General features: G+C 43.6%; 1 protein-coding gene across 2 annotated transcripts in view; it reads left to right on the top strand.

The window, feature by feature from the left end:
- PGM1 (phosphoglucomutase 1) overlaps positions 1-16,866 on the top strand; it is a 58,340-nt gene extending 41,474 nt beyond the window's left edge. For both annotated transcript variants that reach the window (XM_037043447.1, XM_037043438.1), the window contains exons 8-11: positions 7,573-7,708; positions 10,530-10,713; positions 13,775-13,909; positions 16,204-16,866. In XM_037043447.1, coding sequence (XP_036899342.1) covers positions 7,573-7,708; positions 10,530-10,713; positions 13,775-13,909; positions 16,204-16,293 — 545 coding nt within the window. In that variant the 3' untranslated portion in view covers positions 16,294-16,866. The remainder of the gene's footprint in view (positions 1-7,572; positions 7,709-10,529; positions 10,714-13,774; positions 13,910-16,203) is intronic.
- Positions 16,867-18,953: the final 2,087 nt, after the last annotated feature.

Below are 18,953 nucleotides of genomic sequence, written 5' to 3'. Positions count from 1 at the left end.
TTTACAGTTACTTATGATTACTTGATTAGTGTTAGCTCCATGAGGACAGGAGTCACATGTGTTTTATTCTCCACCATATTCCTAGAGCTTCCTGTAAAGCCCAACACATAATAGGTGCTCAGCAAACACTTGCTGAATGAAGGAGAGAACACACTGTTTGCTTGGCACCCTCTATTGAGACAAACAGAATCCTGGTACCAGAAAGGAGCGGACCCTAAAAGTCACCCAATTAATTTCCTATGTGTTGCTGGAATCATAGTGACCAGTCAGTGCCCTTCTGCTTAAACACCCACCTCAACGGAGAATTCTGTTGCAACAGTTGGCAACTTTTATGGGAACTCGCCATCACTCACCATCACTCACACTCCAGAGTCCCACGTTGGGGACCCAAGGTCTTTGTGTGAAAAGATGAAGCTTTTATAAAAGAAAAAGGGAAGTTTTCTTGCCAAGAGGTGCAAAGGAGTCAGACTTTAGAAGAAATGGCTCACCAAATAAAACAAACCACTAGCATTTAAAAGCCAAGCCACAATATTACTAAGGTTACCAACTATACATTAGTCTGTGTATGTTGGAGAAACAGCAGCCATTTCACATGATTATCACAGCCACCAAGGCTGGGACACTTCCCCCAACATCAGCATTACAGACGCCAGGCGTAGAGGTGTGTTTTTGTTAAGGACTCAGAAATGTACACTAGTTCTAGACAGCGTGAGCCTGTTATTTTTGGTTGATCTCATGGTGCGAAGTTGTTTTCCCCCTGACTGGATGATCATGTGCATGTTTATACACAACTGAGGTCAGCGTGGTCAGTTCTGTCTCCCCTTGAACTTATTGGGAAATTGGGAAGAAAGTAAAGTGAAGCCATAGAATAGAATAGAATAGAATAGAATAGAATAGAGAAAAGAATATAACTGCTTTTGAAACTTCTCCTCAGAAAAAGGGGCTTTGGGAAAAAGCATAGGAAACCAGGTTGAAGATCAACTTGATATCCTGTGGAAATATGCCAGTACATCATGACCTGGGCAGGTCTAGAAGTCAGCCACAACTTCCCTGCNATGTTTATACACAACTGAGGTCAGCGTGGTCAGTTCTGTCTCCCCTTGAACTTATTGGGAAATTGGGAAGGAAGTAAAGTGAAGCCATAGAATAGAATAGAATAGAATAGAATAGAATAGAATAGAATAGAATAGAGAAAAGAATGTAACTGCTTTTGAAACTTTTCCTCAGAAAAGGGGGCTTTGGGAAAAAGCATAGGAAACCAGGTTGAAGATCAACTTGATATCCTGTGGAAATATGCCAGTACATCATGACCTGGGCAGGTCTAGAAGTCAGCCACAACTTCCCTGCCCCATCTTTAAAGGCTCCAGTGATGGTGCATCCTATAGGAGCACTAACTTGAAGAAGCACTGCATTCATGCTTTGCACATTTCTTTTAATTTTAACCTCCATGAAAAGACTTTCATATCTGTACCTCTTTTCATCAGTTCATTGCTCAGATGGTTACTGAACTTCAACTGTGTCCCAGATGCTGGGTTACGCTCTGGGGACACAATGTTGTCCCCGTGGAGGGCTCTGTGGAGTCCATATTTGGAGAGGGAAGTTGCATCCTGGCTGGTTGTTACCAGTGTGCAAAATGGTAGGATGCAAAGTACAGGGTGCTCCGGGAGCTTCATACTCGGGGGACTTGTTTCTGTGGTGTAGAGGATCAGATTTTCCCGCATTTTCATTTGCTTATCTCTTAAGTACATTTTCTTGTAGGTAAAGCCACCCCCCCATCTCTGGAGATCTCCCAGAGAGAATACCCCAATAGAAGTAGGCTATTACCCTAAGTATAACTAAGTTAAACTGTTACCTGCACGTCTGTCTCCCTCACCTGTATGTCTGTGCTCAGCTGTGAGGACAAGGAATATGTGTTACTAGTCTCAGTATTGTCTCATGTGCTTAGAACATGGAAGGCACTAATTCACATTTGTTGAGTAAAAGATGAAGTTTGGGTTAAGACACACTTCCTGCCCATCAGCCTACTGCCTTTCTTCAAAGGAAACAAGGTCCCAGGGGCAGTCCCAACGCAGTGCAGGATTCATTGCTAGATGAAGAGTCTGAGGGCCGGTGAGGGGGAGCTCCTGAGGGCTGGTATGATCTAGAAAAAGCTTCCAGAGGAGCTTAATCTGGCCTTTCAGAGTGAAGTCCTTTGTGCAGTAAAAAACAAAGAGGACAGGATTGTGGGCCCAGCAGGTCACTGAACCTCCCAGTCAGGCAATTGGGGTCTGAGCATTCTTTGGGTAAATGTCATTGAGAGCTGACCCTACGCCAGGCATCAGCCAGGGACACAACTCATAGTCCAGGGTCGGGGAGGAAGACACAGGCCTCGACAGAATATGGGTGAGCACAAAGGGTGAGAAGGAAGGCATCCTGCATGAAGAGTGAAGTTTAAAGTAATTGCAGAAGAGGTTAGCCAGGTATATGTGGGGTAGAAATTTCCAGGCAGAGAGAACAGCATGTGTGGGAGACTTCAGGAGAGAGAGAAATGGGCTGAGAAACAGAGAGAGACAGAAAGATAGAAAGACGCTGCAGCTTTCAGAGAACTCCGTGTAGCCCTTTTAGCTGTCACATCCCCATCTGCAGGCCTGTTGCCTAGAAGGGGCAAGAGCCGGGTCCCTCCTGAGATGCCCAGACTTGTCAATGGAACCTAATCCCCAAACCCTTAGCTCCTGGCTCCCTCAGCAAGGGTTGACATTTTTCTTGGCTGAGGCCCAGAGTATGCCCTGACTGAGCCGAGTTTATACTTATCACAAGGTGCTGATTAGGCCGAAGTAAAGTGACAGGTGGTTGGAGATGCTGAAAGAGCAGAATTCCCGTGTGCTCAGTTGGTCCCTGAGCTGGACCAAGCTTGATGAGAACTATGCAAAACCCGCAGCCGCCTTTGTGTTGGCCGCAGCCAGCGGCGCTGCTGACGCTGCTCTCCCTTTTCCACAGTGAAGTGAGTGTGGCTTCGTTTACGTTTTTTTTTTTCATTAAAAAAGCATTTCAGTAACTTGCATTTACAATAGGAAAATTAAATAAGGAAGAAGAGAAAAATATTGCAATCCCACTGCCCAGAGTAAAGAGCACATTGGATTGTAGTCTTTCATTTTCTTCCCTATTATGTACAGTTAGAGAACATTATTTTTGGAAATTTAATCAGATAGTGGAAAACTTAAATTTTTCCCAAGACTTTTTCTCTTTGTTCCCTTAGTCATAATGGTATCTTGNTGAAGTGAGTGTGGCTTCGTTTACGTTTTTTTTTTTTTCATTAAAAAAAGCATTTCAGTAACTTGCATTTACAATAGGAAAATTAAATAAGGAAGAAGAGAAAAATATTGCAATCCCGCTGCCCAGAGTAAAGAGCACATTGGATTGTAGTCTTTCATTTTCTTCCCTATTATGTACAGTTAGAGAACATTATTTTTGGAAATTTAATCAGATAGTGGAAAACTTAAATTTTTCCCAAGACTTTTTCTCTTTGTTCCCTTAGTCATAATGGTATCTTGTATTTACATAGTACTTACCAGTTTGCAAAACATTTGCACTCTCTATCAGAGTAATGTCTTACAACTGTGTGCAAAAGGTGGCTTTATTCCCATTTTATAGTTGAAGAAACTGAGGCTTCCAAAAGTTAAGTGACTTGTCCAAATTTCAACAGCTTCTAGGTAACAAGAGCCTCAGATTTAGGTTTTCTGACTCAAGTATAAAGCATCTTCCATTGAACCACAACTGCCACAATTGTAAAAACAATAGCTTTAGAGATACACATATTATTGCCCTTTTTTTTCACTAGTAACTTGTCATCATTCCTGTGAACCCTAAAGAAAATGCAGTTTACCCAGACTTCCTGAGTATGAGTCAGAGTTAGAGCTTTGATACATCGAAAATGATTAGTGAGATTAATCAGAATTTCCAAGAGACCGAGGATCATGCAAATGGAGTAGAATATTTGTTTATATTATTCAGCGCAGGCATTTTGTTTATAATGGTATATGTGATTGAATTATCTTCAAGTAACTTGATCTGAGTTGGGTATAATTTTTAGATTTTATTTTTATTTTCACGTAAAAGATAGCTAAATTCTTTATTCAGCTCCAGAAGAGAACAAAGAAACATTGCCCCTGTACTTTCAGTCTAGCCTAAAACAAAAAAATAAATAAATAAAAGGAAGGAAGGAAGAAAAAAACCTCAAGGGTGCACAGATGAATAATTTCAATTTATATGTTCCTGTGATGAATTCCGAGTACAGTGGGGAAGCTGCCAGGGTCTTGCTTCTCAGGACAAACTCTTGCCAAAACATATCATCCTTTGCAAAATCTTGAAGAGTCAGAGAGCTAACTTTTTCTTCTTTGAAATAGTAGTAAAGGCAAATAAAAATCTGTAGATAATAAAATTAAGTAAACATTTCCAAAATATGTTATATAAAACACTAAAAGCCTTGCTTAATATCTCTAGTTTTGCCAGCATTCAGGTTTTAAGAACTGTTGTTTCTGAAACCAGTAACTTATTAAAAAGAAGATCTTTTGAAAGAAAAAGTTTGTGTGTTTTTATGAATCAATAGAAAAAATGTTGGAGTAGATTAATTAATTGATTAGCTTATTCATGAACTTCACAATTAGCTATCTATACTGTATTCTATGTACAGTGTTAATTAGTAGACTTAGTTACAAAGATAAAAATAAGAGATGCTTCTAAGAAGTATTTGGTTGATGGAGTGGAAGATTCATAAATAAATGACTGAAGCTCAAGGAGAATGAAATTTTACTGGATATTTTGAGCAGGTCACTGTAGGAGAAGACCTAAAAGACCTACTTTTATGAGAAAGTAGCTCATAACTGCCTAGGGAAGCTAGGAGCTAGTCTCAAAGACAAGAGGCTACTTGAGCTGGGTGTAAAAGGATGATGAGGGGAAGATTGCCCACTACCTAGCCAGCATTGTGCTAGATACTTTAGCAGTTCTAAGAGAAATAAGACCCAGTGGAGAGTCAAGAAAGACAGGCACATAAATAATTCAAGGCATGATAATATGCAAAGCACTATTAGAGAGAGATTGTATGAAGTCCTATTCAAAATCAGAAAGTAGAGTTCAACATTGTCTGCCAATTTTTTAGAATAAGAAAGTTAATGGCAGGAAATGAGAGTTTTGTTCTACGTCAGGATCTTGGTAAAGCATCTCCTTGCATGTGAGCACATCTAAAGGAGTCAATTTGCTATTTTGGGTAAAGATTTTAGCAAGGAACTTAGCAGGAGACAGATGTGCTGTAGCTTATTTAACCAAGTTCCTATTGATTGAAGAAAGATGTTTTAAAATTGGAGGAGCTGGATTGACCAGTAGGTCCATTTTCAGGGCTTTAATCATTTTTGCCAGATTGCTCGCTCTCCAGGAGGACCGTGCCCGCCCCACAGAGCATGCAGGAAGCCCACTTCCCTTCCCCTCCCTGGATATTAGGTGGTGTCATTTTTAAATCTGTGGCCATTTGTCAAGCAAGTAGCAGTTTCTTATTGTGGTTTTAACTTTATCTTCTCAAAAACAATGCCAGATATTTTGCATATTAATTAGGAACCCTACATTTTTTTTCTTTAGTGAATTACATACTTTTATCCTTGGCCTGTTTATGTATTGAGGTTTTGCTTTTTTTCTTGTTAATACGTAAGGATTTTTTTCTATACTGAGGATATTAAATGTCTACTTTATACTGCAAATGTGCTTTTTAAAGTTTGCAAATGATCTTTTAACTTTATCTGTAGTAGCTTTGCTGATAGAAATGCTGTTTATTTATTTATTTATTTATTGTTGTTCAGTTACAGTTGCCCCGCCTTTTTCCTCATTGGTCACCCCTTCTCTGTTCCCCCCTCCTACAGTCAATCCCCCTCATTGCCCAGAAATGCTAATTCTTTTCTTTTTTTAATATTTTATCCATTTATCTTTAGAGGGGAAGGGAAGGAGAGAGGGAGAGAAATATCAATGTATGGCTGCCTCTTGTACATCCCCTGCCGGGAATTGGCCTGCAACCCAGGCATGTGCCCTGACTGGGGATCAAACTGTGATTCTTTTGTTTGCAGGCCCGCGCTCAATCCACTGAACTATACCAGCCAGGGCTCTTTTTTAAAAATATATATTTTATTGATTATGCCACTACAGTTGTCCCATTTCCTCCCCTTCATTCCCCTCTACCCTGCACACTCTCTCCCCCGACCCCTCCTTTAGTTCGTGTCCATGTGTCACAAGTTCTTTAGATTCTATATTTCCCCTACTATTCTTGCCGTTCCCCCTGTCTATTTTCTACCTACCATCTATGCTACTTATTGTCTGTACCTTCTTCCTCCTTCTCCTCCTCCCACTCCCCTGTTGTTAACCCTCATGATTTTCATTTCTATGGTTTCACTCCTGATCTAGTTGTCCACTTAGTTTGCTTTTGTTTTAGGTGTTAATAACTCACAGTTATTAACACCTAAAAGTAGACATTTAATATCCTCAGTATAGAGGATATTAAAGTAGACATTTAATATCCTCAGTATAGAAAAAAATCCTTATGTATTAACAAGAAAAAAAGCAAAACTTCAATACATAAACAGGCCAAGGATAAAAGTATGTAATTCACTAAAGAAAAAAATGTAGGGTTCCCAATTAATATGCAAAATATCTAGCATTGTTTTTGAGAAGATAAAGTTAAAACCACAATAAGAAACTGCTACTTGCTTGACAAATGGCCACAGATTTAAAAATGACAATACCTAATATCCAGGGAGGGGAAGGGAAGTGGGCTTCCCGCATGCTCTGTTAATAACTCACAGTTATTAACAACCACACCTAAAACAAAAGCAAATTAAGCAGAAATACTGATTCTTAAGAAGACAAATACATTGTTTTTTCCTTTATGAATTCTGAATTTATATATATATATAAATATATATATATATTTGTAAAAAAGCATTTATATATATTTTATAGTGTTTATAGGTTTCCAATTTCTACATTTGAATGTGTCATCTATCTAGATTGTTTTTGTTTGTTTTATAGAGAAACATACCTGAATTGTTTTCAACTATCTAGCTAGTTAACCAAATACTATTTAAAGAAGTAATTTATTCCTTTTCTACACAACCTTGAAGTGGTATCTTTTTCATATATTCAAGGCACATATAACTTTAGGTCCCTTTATAGGTGTTTCATTTTGTTCCATTATGCTACCAGATTATTTTAATTATTAAAATTTATAATGGTCATATTCTCTGCTGTTTATTTATTTAAGATTTCTTTTCTCCCACTCACATTAATACTTTATTATTGATATGTCAAATTGCACCAAATTAGTCCACTGACATTTTAATTGGCATTTGCCTTTAAGTTTTAAATTACTTCAGGAAGCATTGACTTCTTTTCAATATTCTGTTGCTTTATTTAATGTATGATTCTTTCTGTGCATTCAAGTTCCTCAGTAAAGTGTTATGACTTCTTTGGCTGCATCTACATGTTTACTATAGAGTTTATTCCCAAGTATTTTGGGGAAATCACATTTCTCACAGCTGCCGGCTCTTCCCCCACCAGGTTCCGACCACATCCGTGAGAAAGATGGACTCTGGGCTGTCCTTGCGTGGCTCTCCATTCTAGCCACTCGCAAACAGAGTGTGGAGGACATCCTCAAAGAGCACTGGCGGAAGTATGGCCGGAATTTCTTCACTAGGTGAGTCCCAGCCTGGTTTGGGGGTGAGGGAGGGTGGGGAAGTGAACAGAAGGAATTCCTGTGCACACCAGTTCTTTCCTGTCTTAACTGGCCATAAAACCCAGTTCATCCAGCTTCTGCCAAGTGGGGATTTTTTAAAATAATCAAGTTGGGGTCACGATGAAGTCAGCCTTTATGTCATCTATAAACAACGAGGCTTACAAAATTTAGTTAATATTCAAAAGAATAAGTGTTTTTTAAGCCTTTTAAATGTACCTATCAGGCAGACATGATAACAGCATTGGATTTAGATTCAGAAAAATGGATTCAAATTTTATTTCTGCCCCTCGGTAGATTGGGAAGTCATTTAACTTCTCTCCGTTCTCAGTTTTCTCATTTGTAGAAATGGAAATAACAGTCTACCTATTGAGTGAATTAAATGAAATATGAACCTGAAAATGTGTTAATAAGCTCTGGGGCACTAAAAGTATGGAAACTTTTTTTCTGAAATTATGAAAATGACTATGCTTAGTCCAAATTAACTTTTCTGACTCCTTAAAATAGGTCCCCAAAGGCTGTGTACTTGTCAATACTTTGTCAATAATTCATTCATTGATTCAACAAATATTGACTGTGTACCTGTTTTCCTCCAGTCACTGGGGATTCAGTAGTGAACAAAATACTTCGAATACTTAGTAATTCTTCTTTACTATGCATACTTCTATTTTTAAGCACTTTCTTTTTTCCCCCCAGTACTGTTTTTCATTAATTTCAACTTCACTTTCTCCCCAGTAAGTGTAAAAATCTAACAAAATTTCTCCTGGACCTCAGCATCCTAATGAAGGAAAGGAAATATGAGAAAAATATATTAGGTAAATTATTTATCTGTAAAAACTATATAGTTGTAATTTCTCTGGACCTCAGTTGCCTTTTCTATAAAATAGGTGAGTTCAAATAGGGACTTGAAACAATATATCACGGATTTAATAGTCCATGTTCTCTGGATTGTCAACAAAGAATTTAATCTTAAGCAACGTGACCTCCTTCATGAGAATTCTTTTCTCAACTTTGGACAAGTTCATTGTTATCTTCTTCCTCTGAGTTAATTCTTTTGTGGAAGGTATAAGTAATAACTGCCACATGGTAGCCCTGGGAACCAAGGCAAGAATCTGTACTTTCTAAGAACCAGAAAAACCTTGTAATTGAGAACAGGAGCCATGAACTCTCTGGAGCATAGAGAATCATGAAAGCAGAACCACTTCTGTTTCTGTGCTCAGTGGCATCACCAACACCTAACTCATAGTCGACACTGCAGATATGCTTTGAGTAGACAAACGAATGAGTTCACAAGGTGGAATAATGTTAGTAGGGGTTGTTCAGAGAAAGGGTCACTCTTGAATGAGTTAAAAGTCTCCATCTAAAAACTATTGTAACAGCTTTTATTAATTTCAAATCATGGTTAAGCAAGTATTGCAAAATTGCAATAAATGTTGCAGGTAAGTTCTTGGAACCTGCATTTATTGCTGGTCAAGTCTCCTCTGTACCCGCTGTTGATGGAACAGAAGTGCTAGGTGCTCTTGCACACACTGCTTCGTGTCGACCTCAGAACAGTGATTAACGAGGCAGCCGAGATCCTGAGAGATGAAGCAACTTGCCCATGGTCAGTCGCACAGTCAGTAAGCAACAGAGGCTGGATTCATAGCTTGTTCTGTCTGATTCCAAAGCCCAGATTCTTTCCATTATACCCCTCTGTGCCTAGGATTTATAGAACATTTCCCCTGAACACCCAGAGGTCACAGATGTAAAGCACAAACACCTGGTTGTAATTTCTGGCTCTTTATCATTTTAACTGGGGGAAAGAACTGACTTCAAGATGAAGGGGACTGCTGTCCTTGATTCATAGAATCCTGGAGCCAGAATGGGTCGGCCTCCATTCCCTGGTATTTCTCATGTCTCAGAGGTATCATGTTGCACATATCATATTTGTTCCGCTATTACAAATAAATATAGACTCTGCTGTCCTGAGTCTCTACAAAAAAACTCTCTCAAGAAGGTGTGTCCCACTAGATCAAGAAAAGCATCCTGGAAGAATCTTTAACCTCCTGAGAAAGAAGTCAAGAATAATTCTTGGAAGAAGCATAGTAATCATCGACTTTGATTTCCGGTGCACTTTTTTTTCTTGTTCCTTTTGCACCTACACCAGGTCACCCCTGTCAGGGTGAACCCAAAGCAGTCTGGATTAAAATTGCCTGTGACTGAAAGGGAGGAGGTATCTCAGATGTAGAGTTAGGGCTTGGCCCCTTCCTCTGGTCAGTGAGGACTTGGCCTGACTGTAGGAAGCTCCTGTGGAGACTGGGACTCTCCTTTGCCAAAAGCTCAGCTGCCTCAGGCAGGTCCCGGCCTGGGGCCGGTGCCAGCACTTATACCACAGAAGCTCCAGGAGTCTGAAAGAGAAGTTGCCTGAGTCATGTGCTCCTTTATGCAGAGTTCCCAGGAGATAACACTGCTTTTAATTCTACCTCCTCAGGATGTGATGGTTAAACATTAGATAGTATCTCTCAAAAGCCTTTGAAGCTTCTTAGGGCTTTATTCTGTAGAAAAGCCAAGATGGGATTTTTCTGCTTATTCAGAGTCTCCTAACCCTTCCCTGAAATCCTCCAATCCTTTCCTTTTATCCTTGGCCTGCTCCATCCCCAGGGACTGACAGGCTGGTCTTTTTGCCAGCTTCTTCTCAAGTTAGCTGGTCTTGGGACAGGGCCAAACAAATGATGAAGAAAGTGCTGATGTGCGTTGGTGGGATCTGAGGTCGGCCTGTGGGTCTCAGCTTCGTGACTTCTTCCAGGTATGATTATGAGGAGGTGGAGGCCGAGGGTGCAAACAAAATGATGAAAGACTTGGAGGCCCTGATATCCGACCGCTCCTTCGTGGGGAAACAGTTCTCGGTGGGTGACAAAGTTTACACCGTGGAGAAGGTCGATAACTTTGAATACAGTGATCCAGTGGATGGAAGCATTTCAAGAAATCAGGTAGGAACAGATTTATGTGGGTGTGGGAGAGACTCCTCAGGGCTCCGTCTCTGAAATATTGAGGAGAAAAGAAAAAGGCCTGTGGTCATTTCTCTCCTGCTGCCCTGTGTTACCAGGGCAGCTGTTCTCAGCTGGCTTTCTGCCGAATCACACCTGACTTGCACATGTACTTACAGGGGAAATGGTTTATGCTCTGGTCCCTTGCACTCCCCTACGCCCTCATTCTTCAGTTCTTAGCCCAGAGTCCAGAGGGATTTTTATACTCTCACAGGGGTGTCCAACCTGCAGCCTGCAGGCCACATGCGGCTTAAAATGGCTATGAATGCAGCCCAACACAAAATCGTACATTTACTTAAAACATTATGAGATTGTTCTGTGATGCCATGTTGCAGTGTATTTAATGTGTGGCCCAAGGCAACTCTCCTTCTCCCCGTGTGGCCCAGAGACACCAAAAGGTTGGACAGCCACGCATCACACGCAGGATGAGTGTGAGGGGGCAGGAAGGGCCCAGAATTTAGGGAAACAGAACTGCTGCATTAGGGGTCAACCTCCCTCTTTTCTCTCAAGAGGTCAGAGCAGAAAGCCAGTGTGAGAGTCATTGTTACACACTAATAATTCTAATTTCTCAAAAAAAAAGAGGAAGAAAGAAAGAAAGAAAAAGTAGCCCTGGCTGGATGACTCAGTTGGTTGGAGCATCATCCCATATGCCAAAAGTCTGTGGGTTCAGTTCCCAGTCAGGGCACACACCTAGTTGTGGGTTTAGCCCCAGGTCAGGGCCTGGATGGAAGTCAACTGATCAATGTTTCTCTGCCTCTGTCTTTCTCTCTCTTTCTGTGCTTTCTCTCTCCCCCTTCCTCTCTCTCTAAAATCAATAAACATATCCCCAGATGAAGATTTAAAAAAAAGAAGCAGAAATAGATAAGCCATTCACAGAAGCATTGACTGTTATTATCTGCAGCTTGTGACTTGCATCCAACCCCAACTTCACAGCTGAAGACCTGGACCAGGTCTGGGTGGAGATGTGTGATTAGTTTGCTGAGGGCCAAGGCCACAGGCTGCATGAGCCCTTCTCCAGGCTTCTCACAAACACGCAGGGCCCATGGTCCTCTCTCCTCTGGTTCTGTTGTTGTTATCATAGAATGAACTCATCTGTAATAATTTAGAAACAGATAATAAAGAGGAAGTTGCAGATTCTGTTATAGCTTCCCAGTTTGCTTTTCCCTGATAGATCCAGGTTTTTGGACTGGTTCTTCTCAAGGCATCTGACAGGCTTTGGAGGAACTGGGGCGCGGGGTTTATTTAAAATCTCTCTCTGGAGAGTAGGTAGTGGACGGCGCGTTGTCACAACCACCCTCAGTGCATGTGTTTCCCTTTCTCAAAGCTCTAACACAGTGGCTTTTCTTCCTTATGCCTTTTCATCATCTGTAAGAACTTTGGTCCAATATAGGTGATTGTAAATTATGTCTGACATAATTAGAAAAAGAGAGAGGCCTAGGGTGAAGGAGGGGGGTGGGCATAGAAAAGGGGAGGGTGGGGCCCAGGGGAGGGCAGAGCAGAACGGAGCAGAAGTTTTTGCAGTACAGCCTTCACAGAGAGAATGGACATTTAGGGAAAGTGTCCCACCCTGCCCTGCCTCCAACATCTGCTAGGAGGAAGGGGGCAGCAGAGGGGTGCGGTGAGTGTCACCATGAGCATGGTCTGGTGTCTAAGCTCTGAGGAAGAGGTCAGCAGCTCTGCGTTCTATAATAGGAAAGTCTGAGGATTGATTGATTGATTGATTGATTGATTTTAGAGAGAAAGAGGAAGGAAGAGACAGGGAGACATCGATTTGTCATTCCACTCTTCTCTGCATTCATTGGTTGATACTTGTATTCTGGGGATTGAACCCACAGCCTTGGCATCAGGATGACACTCTAACCAACTGAGCTACCTGGACAGGGCCAGAAAGTCTGAGTATCTAGGTGGAAGACCAGGTAGGAGAGAAAATCTTCTGAAGCAGATTTAGCATCTGCAATGCAGCACAAAGAATTTAGAAACTTGAGGTTGAAGCTGTGGGAGAAGGAGACCAGTCCTGGTGTATTTGTAGAAAGCAGGACATGGGGAATGGGAATGAACTGTACCTTGCCACGGCGACTTACCTGGGAATGCTATACATGCATTTCATCTGCTGTGGACTCCACTCCACTGCTGAATGGCAAACCCTGGCTGGGGTTTGGTGACGAATAGCAGATGGGGAGTGGTGTCTTTCCTTCTGGCCAGCCTTTGGCTCTCTACAGAACTTTTCTCTTTATGGAAGAATTCATAAAGATGGATGGGTCCTCAGATAATTGTCTTGTCCAGCCTTCTCACCTCAGGCTGTAGAACATCTACCCAGGAGTTCCCCACCTTTTCCTCTGAAGCAAGAAGATGATTGAGGATGAGAGATGTGGCCAGGAAGGAGAAGGAGAGGGCAGCAGAGAGAGGGGGCTGGGCTTGGCATAGCACCCACATGGACCCACTTTTAGTCCTCAGGCCCCAGAGGGAGTTTGGCCCCTGGATCCTGCCTTATAGGTGGGCACGAGCTGGTCTCCGCTGTTGGGAGCGTGCGGCCTCCCATTCTCTCTTGGAGGCTCTCTGCCAGTGTTTTGCAGAGTTCTTCCTGTCTGCCTGGTACCTCTTCTGCTCTGGTTTCAGCCCTTCCTGTCCCTGTTTCTCTCCTGTCAAATTTCTGCTCTAGTAGCTTATTTGTTGACTTACTTATTTACTTGCTGTATCAAGCTTTAAACTGGGGTGGTTAGTCCATAAATCAGTGAAGCCGGGAGGGGCATGGGCCTGGTGTCACCAGCCTCCCCAGGATCAAGTCTCCCGCCTGAACCTGCGAATGCCTCTCCCCCGTGAGTTCAGCCCCCATTGCTTGGGACTGACTGATGGGGCTCAACTGCCACCATTTATCAAGGATCTAAGCTCCTTATTGGTCAAGTATAGATGAAATTAGATCTCCAAATGGGTCCCTTGTAATTTGCTAGCCTTTAATCTCCATTCTGGTGTATAAAGGGGAAATATCCCTCCTTATCTTTTCCAGGGCTTTCGGCTCATGTTTGCAGATGGTTCCCACATCATCTTTCGACTGAGTGGCACCGGAAGTGCGGGGGCCACCATTCGACTGTATATCGACAGCTATGAGAAGGACGTCGCCAAGATCTACCAGGACCCCCAGGTGATGCCCAAGCCCTGTAGCCTGACTAGTACTTTCTGTCGGAGGGAATGATAGTGGTTACCTCAAACCTGTGTTATTACAGCCCATTTCTCAAATCATCAAACAGGCGTGTTCACTTTCCTGCATGTCTCCTTCAGTACATCCTAACAACAGTAATAGCTAACAAGTATCTGAGCATTTTCTATTTGCCAAGCTCTGTTCTAAACCCATTGTAGGAATATACTCATTTCAGTCATGAATGAGGTGGGTACATTATTATCTCTACTGCAGATGAGGACATCGAGGCACAGAAAGGTTGAGCAGCAGTTAGTAGGCTAACGTGCCTGCTCAGTGGCAGATTCAGGATAGCTAATTGTTAACCCAGCCCCTCAGCTGGCACTCTGCTCTGTCCCTGATCCTTTGCCACTTTGCTTGTTCTGACTGCCTGCCCTGCAGAACACACACTCGTTCTAGATTTGGTGGTGAGGGAGAGAGTTTCATGCCCTGACAAGAAATGCCTTTATGGAAAAGTCAGTGAACTTCTCAGTGGACGTGTAGTCTGGCTGTTTGGGTTCCCAGTCTCATCAAAAAAGTCTCCAGGAGTATGTCAGAGTATGGCAGGGTCCTGGGAGCCAGGCCCAGGACAGAGAACTGGAGGACAGACGCCCCAGTGGAGGAGCCACGGGAGAGCAGTGACACACAGGGTCGAGTGTTCCCATGGGTGCTCCTCATCTTGGTGGGTGCTCCCCAACCAGAGCACCAGAGCAAACATGTCTAGGGAGTGCTGTACATTGGCCCCTTCTTGGCAACTCACTGCACACACCGCTTCTTAAAGGCTCTGAGAAGAGCAGTCACCATGCTTATTTTTGCCAGAGCCTTTCTTGTAACGCCCAGTTAAAATGCTGTGAAACTCACTCAAAAACCCCTGGCACAGTGGTTTCGAGCATACACTTTGGATTTAGAGAGATCTGTCTTTTAATTCAGCGTTTGCCACTTAGCTGTGGTCATTTCAACGTTCTGAGTCTTGGTTTCCTGGTCTGTGCAGTGGCAGGATACTGCCACCTATGAGGCAATCGACGCAGAATTCTGAACTCCCAGCCTGGCATATAGGATTAGCTTTTGAGAAAGAGTGGCTCTTACAGTGGTTTTTATTATGAAAATAGGGAGGTAAGAGGGTACTTCACTTTACATTGTTTCCGGGCCCCAGGCTTCAGCTTCAGTCATCGTGAGATCTCTGTTGTGTTGCGGGCACCCCTAAAACTTAAACGAAAGACATTGTTGTCTGCATGGTAACCCAAAAAATAATAGAGAAAGGGGGCAAAAGGGAAGGAATTGTGTTTCTCTGTCTTAATGCCTAGAACATGGTAGATGCAAAGAATGTATGAAAGATAAGTTTCTTCTGGACCTCGGTCCCGAGCAGGTGGGAGGGCGCTGAAGGGTGCAGGGTGCCCGCAGCACCCAGGTGCACCACCGTTCCGGCGGGAGCGATGCCTCGGTACACTCTGGAGCTGCCGGGCCTCAGCCTCAGCACTGTTGAGACTGTTGGAGCCCCATGGGGAAATGGCCAAGTGGTGTGGTCCACACATGGAGTCAGTTCTCCAGTTTTCACCTAAGTAATAGCAGTTAATGGAGACTTCGATGAGGGAAAGCGACAGTGGACAGGAGAAAATGTACTACTTTGGCCTTGCCCTTGAGTCACTTGGTCAGATCACCTCTCTGGATATCCATGGCCTCACCTGTAAAATGGGTTGTTCTAGATAAATAGTTTCATTTTTTTTATTAAAAATATTTATTTATTTAAGCAACAGGAGATTTGTTTTCCTTAAGCAAGAGGGGGATGCAGGGGAGGGTTGTAGCGTTTTGAAAAGAGCCCTTCGGGCTCCATGTGGGAGAAGGACTTGGAGGGTGCAGAAGTGGATCTGGGAGCACCGCTTTCCAGGTCAGAGAGAGAGCATTGATTTAGCAGCAGCTGTGGCACCAGGACGGAGAAAAGTGGGTGCCGTTGAGAGACATGTGGAAAACAACAATGGAAAAGAAAACTTACACTTGCTGGCAGATCAGAAAGGAGTAGGTGGGAGAGGAAGGGTGTAGTCGTTTCTGTGCTCTGGGTGGTAGACCACGGTGTTGTTCAGGGCAACAGAGAATGCTGTGTGGGAAGGAGCACCTGCCATTGTTTTCAGACTGGGGGAGTCTGAGGAGCCTTTGGGACCTAGGCAGTCAGCTAGGACGGGAGCTCAAAGGCAAAGTTCGGGCCGGAGCCGTGGATCTGTGTCTAGAGAAAGTGGTGGAAAACGTTCTCTTTGTGTCTTTCTCAGGTCATGTTGGGCCCCCTCGTGTCCATTGCTCTGAAGGTCTCCCAACTCCAGGAAAGGACAGGACGCTCGGCACCTACTGTCATCACCTAAGAAGACAACCGGGGGCAGTGCGTCTCTCCACCCCGGGGACCCCCAGTCATCTGATTGAAGAGCATGGTTAGAATAACGTGTACTCACCCAGGCTTTTTAGGCTTTGGCTTTTCCATTAACCAGTTTTTGATGAATGGTACGTTTGCAAAGCACTGCCAATTGAGATGCCCTTGGGAGCCACATGGGAAAGAGGGGAAAAGGACCCAGGGGCTTATGCTACTGCCAATCCCTTTTCATTCCCTTTTCATGCTGCTGTGTGGGGGTTTGTCTCCTTAGTGCCAAGTCCTGTTCACACTACAATGTAACATAGAGGCTGAGCATCAGCTAACGAGGCCGCTTTTCATCCTTAGGATGGGCCAGTGAAATGACAGTGCACCTTCCTTTCTCCTTGGTGCCCCTTTCCCCCCATTTACTGTTTACATGGAATCCATCGAATGCAATTTCTGGTGCCTTCTCTCCAATCAGCTGTTTCGTCAGAGTGAGATGTACTTGTCTACAGATTTCTGCCTTGTTTTGCAGCGTAGTCCCATTCACACAAATACTTTGGGTTATTAAAGCAAAAGAATCTATTCTTTCATGGTGTCTTTTTTTCTTAACTATAAAATGCACGTTTTATTTCAGAAAGAAAACAGCTTGGTTGTTGAAAGGGAGGTCAGTATTGTATTTTGTTTGGATGTCCTAGATAGAAAAAAGAACTTTTCTGTGCTAGGTTTAACATCCTTACACTCAAGGCTATATAACTTCAGATTTTAGCAGGGTCAACTAAGGCCTCAATTCTTCTGAGGAGGATAGAGTAAGCTTGACATGGCTAACTGGGAAGGAGGGAAAGGAAGACGGTTTTCAGGAGGTCTTAGACGGCCAAGCACTGCCGTGTGTTCTGCGGCACCGAGATGCCGTGATGCCTGTTGAGGGGATGGACGCAGAACTCTCAGAATCCGAGAGCAAGATTCCTGGCCTTTGTCGGTATGACGTGAGCCCACTGGCTTCTTATTCAGCTTAGAACATTCAATCCAAGAGTATATTATAAGCGGTTAAGAGCACAGGCTTGGGAGCCAACCCGTCTGAGTTCGACTCCCACTCCCACCTTTGCATATCGTTCTCCTCCTCTTTAAAATGGGAATGAAAATAGTTCCAGCTCTATGGGGGCACTGAGCACCTTGAGTGGGCCTGTGAAAAGCAGTGGCACAGTGTCTAATTCATGGTGGGTTGTCAGGTAAGTGGGAACTAGGACTTTGCTTATTATAATATTGTTTCTGAATTTTTAAAAAGATTTTGTTTATCTTTAGAAAAGGGCAAGGGAAGGAAAAAGAGATGGAGAGAAACATCAATGTGTGGTTACCTCTTGTACACCCCGTACTAGGGACCTGGCCCATAGCCCAGGCATGTGCCCTGACTGGGAATTGAACCAGTGACTCTTTGGTTCACAGGCCGGCGTTCAGTCCACTGAGCCACACCAGGGCTGTTTCTAGATTTTTAAGTATTGGAAAAACAAAAAGTATGGCACTGGTATTTGCATTGTGCTTTATGGTTTCTTATGAGCTATTCCAGGGAGACCGTTCAGCTCTGTACTCCTCTGCCACCCAGTGTGGATCCCTGTTCCAGGTGACAGGGTGTTTATCTGGGGTGGCATTACTAATGTTGCCATCGAACAAGGGAGTCCAGCCCAGCAAACTCAGCTGAGCTTTGGCGATGATGAGACGAAGATGCGTACTTCCTGAACTTTAGATGCCAGGCATTGTTCTAAGTGCTTTCCATATACTCTAAGTGCTCCCGATAACTCTGTGAGGTAGGTACTTTGAATACTACCATTTGACAGGTAAAATCCAGTTTCTTGTCCAAGGTCACACTGGAGAGTGGTGGCGTCCCCCCAGGCAGTGCAACTCAGCCCTTCTCGGTTTACCAGTTCTTTGCCTCTTCTACTGACTGGCTACAAATACTCCTGTAATTGTACTTACTAAGGGTGATACTGTGTGCTTTGGGTGCCGGAGACTCTTAGTTTTAGCGTTATTGTCTGTACCCTCCCCAAGACCCTGATATCTGTGTGCATCAGTCAGCCGGGAAAACATGTATCCACCCACATTAGGTGTGAGACACTGTGGGAGCAAAGGGACATGTGACGCGGTGACTGCCCTCCCGCTGCCTGTGAGACCGGCTGGGGGAACCAAGCCCAGCACAGATGGGAGACCGTGCAGGACAAGAGCCTTATGAGTTGTGTGGGCGATGCCTGCTGGGGAAATCCGAGTTTCCCAAACACCTCTTCTGTTTCTGATGTTGGGCTACATGCTTTCCAGCGACCTGCTAAGCGAGGCATGGGTATTCTCCTTTTAGAGTTGAAGCAACTGAAGCTGAACAGAATTAGGTAATTTGCTCCAGGTTCCCAGCTACCATGTGGTACAAGTGGAATTTTGACCTGAATCTCACTCACTTTCCATGACCCTTCCCTGCCTCCCCATCTGTTGAATCAGCTGCAGACACTCCCAGGTCTGTGGCCCCTGGAGGGCTTCACGAAGTTCCTCCTCGGCCCTGGTCGTAATTCAGCTGCTCTCCCTGATCGCGCTACGGGTTTGGGAGCTGAGGGCTCAGGGGAGGAAGAGGGAGGTGGCTGGGGCCGTGGAGGAATGGAGGGTGGGGTTGGGCAAGGGCCGCCTTTTCTCCCTTTG

This window comes from Sturnira hondurensis, unplaced genomic scaffold (genome assembly GCF_014824575.4).
Source record: "Sturnira hondurensis isolate 20B ecotype Veracruz unplaced genomic scaffold, ASM1482457v3 Scaffold0000648, whole genome shotgun sequence".
Taxonomy (NCBI): domain Eukaryota; kingdom Metazoa; phylum Chordata; class Mammalia; order Chiroptera; family Phyllostomidae; genus Sturnira; species Sturnira hondurensis.
This window is presented reverse-complemented; position numbering and strand designations above follow the sequence as displayed.